This window comes from Crinia signifera, unplaced genomic scaffold, assembly GCF_055691185.1.
Source record: "Crinia signifera unplaced genomic scaffold, ASM5569118v1 HAP2_SCAFFOLD_73, whole genome shotgun sequence".
In the NCBI taxonomy this organism is placed as follows: domain Eukaryota; kingdom Metazoa; phylum Chordata; class Amphibia; order Anura; family Myobatrachidae; genus Crinia; species Crinia signifera.
Window position 1 is genome coordinate 804,314 of NW_028142632.1, and position 6,625 is coordinate 810,938.

The 6,625-nt window shown below is 46.8% G+C and overlaps 1 protein-coding gene across 1 annotated transcript; it reads right to left on the reverse strand.

Moving 5' to 3' along the window:
* Positions 1–295: 295 nt before the first annotated feature.
* Positions 296–2,272, reverse strand: LOC146056022 (protein FAM200A-like). Its single transcript, XM_083168348.1, has one exon. The coding sequence runs from the start codon at positions 2,270–2,272 to the stop codon at positions 296–298; it is 1,977 nt and encodes a 658-aa protein (XP_083024474.1).
* Between the last annotated feature and the right edge of the window lie 4,353 nt (positions 2,273–6,625).

Sequence of the window (6,625 nt, forward strand, 5' to 3'; positions counted from 1 at the left end):
TCCCAAACTTTTTCAGTCCAAGGCACCCTTTGGGTCTCCATGACGTTTTCAAGGCACCCCTAAGCCAAAATAATTACCGAACTGTCCCTTTTTTAAAGTAGTTGGAATAAAACAATGCTAAAATTATTATTAGCTTGCTTGTAAAAATAATAAACATAAATTCAAGAAAAAAATATATTTCTTTAATTTGATTTCTTTCAAAGAACAATTGACAGCACTCGTTAACAGGAATAATATCAAACAAAATAAACAACAATAACATTTATTAAAGAGTGATCAACAATGACAACACTTATTAATGGGATATGTGAGCCTGTTGTGCACTACACAACTTTTCAAACCTTGGGATCAGCTTGGACACGGCCACCCTCATTTCCTGTTCCACATTGATTTTTGAACGATACTTGCTTTTAATTACAGCAACTGCTGAAAACCCGGCTTCACACAAATATGTTGTGGCAAAAGGAACAAGGATTTGTTGTGCTTTAGCACTGAGCATCGGATATTCATCTTTAATGGATATCCAAAATTCTTGAAGTCCCATGCTGCTGAATTTTACTTTCAAGGTCTTGTCACAGGAAAGCTCAATTAGTTTTTCTTCTTCTACAGAAGTAAATTCTGTTGGGGCGCTAGTATTGAATGGATCTTGGATCCATACAAACTTTTCCATATTTTCAGGAAAATATTTTTCAAACCAGTCACTGAGGTTTTTTAGGTGCTGCTCAAAAACTGATTTAAGTTCATGTGTCAAACAAACATCATTGGATGTAACAAACTGATGCAACATGGGGAAACAGTCATCGTAACAGTCTTCATTTACTTTTCTTCTCCAAAGAAACAATTTTTTCCTGAATGCTGATACCTTCTCTGAGAGTTTCAGAATGTGGGTGTTGTTTCCCTGCAGTGAGAGATTCAGTGCATTCAGTTTGTCAAAGATATCACAAAGGTAGGCTAACTTGGACAAAAACCCGGTATCCAAGTAATTATTGGCACACTCGTGTTCTTCCTCAGCAAGATAGGAGTAGAGTTCCTGGTGTAATCTATAAACACGAGAAAGTACATTGCCACGGGAGAGCCATCGTGAGCTGCAGTAGTACAACAAAGATGTGTGCTCAGAGCCCATATCCTCACACATTTTTCTAAAAAACCTTGCCTTCTGTGGCCGAGTCTTTATAAAATTTACAGCTTTCAATACACTTTCCATCACTGCATTCAGTGGAGGACTCAGATGCCTTGATGCAAGTGCTTCCCTGTGGATAATGCAGTGGGTCCACAGTGCATCAGCAGCTTTGCTTCGTATGAGTGCCTGCAATCCTCCGTAACAGCCAGACATAGAACGGCCACCATCAGTACAGACACCACAGCACTTTGTCCAGTCTAACTGGTTTTCACTCATAAAAGTGTCAATGATCTGAAACAAGTCTTGTGCCTTTATACCGGCGGTTATAGTTTTACAAAAGAGAAGGTCTTCCACAATATTGCCACAATCTATAAAGCGTGTGTAGCAAATCAGATGAGCATCCTTATTGCTGTCTGTTGCCTCATCTAGTTGCAGTGCAAAATCCTTCCCTTTCATTTTTTCAATTAACTGGTCCTGTAGATCTTCAGCCATATGTTGGATTCTGCGACTGATGGTACTGTTTGATAAAGGTACCTTCGAAAGCAGTTTTCCAGCTGATTCCCCAACCATAATGTTAACCAAATCCACTGCAGCCGGTAGAATCCGTTCTTCTGCGATGGTGTGAGGCTTTTTACACATCGCAATTCTATGTGCCACCTTGTAGGATGCAAGCAAAGCATTGCTTGGTATGGATGCTTGCTTAAAAAATGAGCCTTTTTGTTCTTTGAATTCTTTTAGCTTTCTGATGAAGAAATCACGCGGTTTCTTAGCCATGTTAGGGTGATTTGTCTCCAAATGGCGTCTTAGTTTGCTTGGAATCATGCTTTCTGCTGATAATATCTTCAGGCAAAGTACACACTGTGGACGCTCTTCATGGTTGACATCTACAGATGTAAAACTGATGTCTAGATAAGAATCGTTGTATCTGCGATGTTTCCTTTTCTTTCCAACTGCACCACTGGTCTGTGGTTCTTCATCCTTTTCTTCACTACCAGTCTTCTTTCCAGTGTTCAAAAACCTTTCCATTTTTTGTGCAACAAAATAATTCTGTACTGGAGCAATCACAATAAATGAATTTAAGTTGAAGGCAAATCCTTTGTAGCTTCTATCCGATAAGTTACTGTAAATTGTGCTTCCAAAAAGCAACACCATAAAAACAGGGGAAATGCTACAGGTTACAATTATAAAATCCATACACCCCCTTACTGATAATTTAGTCACACAATTAAGGCTGAGCAATGGATCATACGCAGTTGCTTAGCATACAAATATAGGTAACTAGGTGTTATAGCGAGGTTGGTGGTTTGTAGTAGGATGAAAGAAAAGACAGTTAATTTGTAGCCATTTCGAGTAGCTGAGCAAAACTGATCCTCTTAAGGGGCCTACACACGGGGAGATGCAGGTAAGCGTACTGACTGATGCTAGATCGCTCAGTAAGATTGCTCAGCACACAGCAAACACTGGCCCTGACCGATTAATATCCCACATGGTGGATATTAATCACTGGGCAATATCGGCGTGCAGGTCAATGCATCACTATCACTATGGTATTTTGTAAGCAATCTAGTGAGATCACTTACAAAATGCCCCTAAAACACTACGTGTGAAGGCCCTGTTAGCCGTGACATATCGACGCAACCAGGGAAAGAACTCTAGGGGCCAAAAGTAAATTTTTAACATAGATTTCAAACAAAAAATACAATGTGCAATTGCAAATTAACAATTCGTCAGAAGCAGAGAACTTAATCTTACAATGGTACCTCATTTATCGATTTTGCTTAAAATGGGATTGACACCAAAAATCGCCTTCTATAAATAATAAAGTACAGGTTTGGTACGATTGGTAGGAATATGCATAAACTGGGTCAGCCCTTTTAAGCCACCGGAAACCCTTGCACTGTTGTTCCTACCTGACTAGGCAAATGTGATTTTACTTGTGAAAGCAGGCAGGATACTGGAATACTGACATCAACAGATATGCCAATTCCAAAATCCTGACTGCCGGCATCCTGACTGTAAGTATAGAGTGGCTTAGACTTCTCCAGTGGTACTCCAGCCCTGCGTCTGAATCGCATCACCATACTTTAGTATGGCGAGTGTGATTCATGAAGGAATGGAAAGTAATGCTTTCTACTCCATGGCGTTCAGATTCACCATCTCAGAAGGTGGAAATCTGTACATCAATGCAGAAAAGGCAAGAATGCTAAGTGCCCTATTAAGCAGCACCTAGACAACCCCCCTTTGCCAGCTTGTAAAAGTCACTTATAGCACTGTAGCTCACATACCCAGTGGTGCAACAAGTACATTTTTCTTGGTGGTACTCAAAGCACACGCTGTAGGTGTGGACACATGGCATGAGGGGGGTGTGGTGACACAAAGCTTGAGGAGTAGCTACATGACAATAGGAGCGCAATGCCCATTACACATGACGCCACACACCATAATGTCCATTACACATAATGCCACACACCATAATACCTATTACACGACACCACACCGTAATGCCCATTACATGTTATGCCCCACATGTATAATACCTTGCAGATGAGGCTGGGTTCAGCGGCGGTAGTGTGGAGAAGGAGGCTGGATTCAGCGGCGGTAGTGTGAAGGAGGAGGCTGTGGTCAGCGGTGGTGTGGAAAAAGCTGTAATTGGCTTCTGCAGCTGTGAAGAGGAGGCTCTGGTCAGGACAGAGAGAGTGACAGCATGGACAGTCAGAGTGATGGCGAGGACAGTCAGAGTGACGGCATGGACAGTCAGAGTGACGGCATGGACAGTCAGAGTGACGGCATGGACAGTCAGAGTGACGGCATGGACAGTCAGAGTGACGGCATGGACAGTCAGAGTGACGGCGGGGACAGTCAGAGTGACGGCGGGGACAGTCAGAGTGACGGCGGGGACAGGCAGTGGGACGGCAGGGACACCAAGAGGGATGGCAGGGAAAGGCAGTAGGATGGCAGGGACACCAAGTGGGACAGCAGGGACACCAAGTGGGACGGCAGGGACAGGCAGTGGGATGTCAGGGACACCAAGAGGGACGGCAGGGACAGGCAGTGGGACGGCAGGGACAGTCAGTGGGACGGCAGGGACACCAAGAGGGACTAGGACATTTTTCAACACACCCTGTACGTTACCTCGTAATTTTTTTTGTTTGCTATGTACGGCGCTGCGGACACTTTGTGGCGCCTTATAAATAAATAAACGTACTACTACTACTAGGACAGCAGGGACAGTCAGTGGGATGGCATGGACAGTCAGAGTGACGGCGGGGACAGTCAGAGTGACGGCATGGACAGTCAGAGTGACGGCATGGACAGTCAGAGTGACGGCATGGACAGTCAGAGTGACGGCATGGACAGTCAGAGTGACGGCGGGGACAGTCAGAGTGACGGCATGGACAGTCAGAGTGACGGCATGGACAGTCAGAGTGACGGCGGGGACAGTCAGAGTGACGGCATGGACAGTCAGAGTGACGGCATGGACAGTCAGAGTGACGGCATGGACAGTCAGAGTGACGGCGGGGACAGTCAGAGTGACGGCATGGACAGTCAGAGTGACGGCATGGACAGTCAGAGTGACGGCATGGACAGTCAGAGTGACGGCGGGGACAGTCAGAGTGACGGCGGGGACAGTCAGAGTGACGGCGGGGACAGGCAGTGGGACGGCAGGGACACCAAGAGGGATGGCAGGGACAGGCAGTAGGATGGCAGGGACACCAAGTGGGACAGCAGGGACACCAAGTGGGACGGCAGGGACAGGCAGTGGGACATCAGGGACACCAAGAGGGACGGCAGGGACAGTCAGTGGGACGGCAGGGACACCAAGAGGGACTAGGACATTTTTCATCACACCCTGTACGTTACCTCGTAATTTTTTTTGTTTGCTATGTACGGCGCTGCGGACACTTTGTGGCGCCTTATAAATAAATAAACGTACTACTACTACTAGGACAGCAGGGACAGTCAGTGGGATGGCAGGGACACCAAGAGGGACTAGGACAGCAGGGACAGTCAGTGGGATGGCAGGGACACCAAGAGGGACAAGGACAGCAGGGACATCACACCCCTGCTGTGGGCCTGGCACACAGCCCAGCACTCACAGCGTGGCTTTTACAAACCTCCTAGACACCCCCCCCCCCCGTAGCACTTAAAGCAACTGTGTGGCTTTACAAACTCAGACATAACCCCCCTAACCCCCCTCCCCCCCCCCCAACTGTCAAATGTACTGCCACTCACCAGATATGATCAGCAGCAGCCTTCAGGAAACACACAGGAACACAGACGCACCTCCAAGGAGCCCCGGATGTCCTGTGCAGTCTACCCATGTCCAGTGGCTGCACAATTGATTGACACCCTCCAGGGAGCCAATCCTGAGGGAGCGAGCGCAGGCAGTCCTCCCCCCTCCCCTCCTGCCGCGCTCACTCCTGCACCCGGGCCGTCCGGCGCACAGTGACAGGAGCTGCCTGTCACTCACTGACGGCACCCGCTACCGCTTCTAACTGCGGCTTTCGTGTGTAGGGACTCTGGCGCCGCGGCTCCCCTGTCACAGCATCGCGGCACACCAGGGAGCCGCGGCGCACAGTTTGAGAACCCCTGGTCTAAGTCATGTTTCCCATATTTTCCCTTCCCAGATACAAGCCCGTTTGAGTGTTTGGGGCACTTTTTAGCTAAAATCATCCTACGGGGCCTAACTGCATATGCTCAAGCCTGCCTATTTTGAATGGTGTAGTGGCCCTGCAACCTCCAAAAATATCAGGACTTACTTCCCCAATAACCTGCTAACTTACCCCTGAAATACATACTTATTCACCCTATTTTGTTCATTGGACTCATTTCTCATTTGAAATGCCCATTTTTGGGGGGGCAGAAATGTGCGTCTTTAAAAGGTGATTTCTACGATACCCCAGTTTTGCGCGTCGGACCTCAACTTTTCCCGTAAACGCAGAAAAAGCGCAATTTTCAGGAGAAACGAGACAGACATCCCCTCCCTCTGCCACCCACCCACCCAACTGACAGCCAGCCATTAGACATGCACAGATAGTTCTGAGGGTCTTTCTGTGATGTCATAAAGGGCCTGCTGATCAATGGGCAGCTTTCTGATTGGCTGCTGTATTTGATTGACAGATGGAAGCTGGCAGCTGATTGGCTGTCTAGCCTAAAGTGCTTTACACACCTCCCTGATGGTACCACTGGCTAAGACTCCACCTCAGCTCATTGGGTAATGAAAAATTTAGAACAATTGATGGATGAAAGCAGGCAGGCCGGCCATTTTGGGACACTCAGTGGACATGTTTAATGCAATGCACCTTTGTATATTCACATGCATTCGCTTCATGCTGTAACCACTGTGCATAAAAATTTGGAAACATGGCAAACAGTGTATCATTTGCTGTCTAAGTCATGTTTCCCATATTTTCCCTTCCCAGATACAAGCCCGTTTGAGTGTTTGGGGCACTTTTTAGCTAAAATCATCCTACGGGGCCTAACTGCATATGCTAAAGCCTGCCT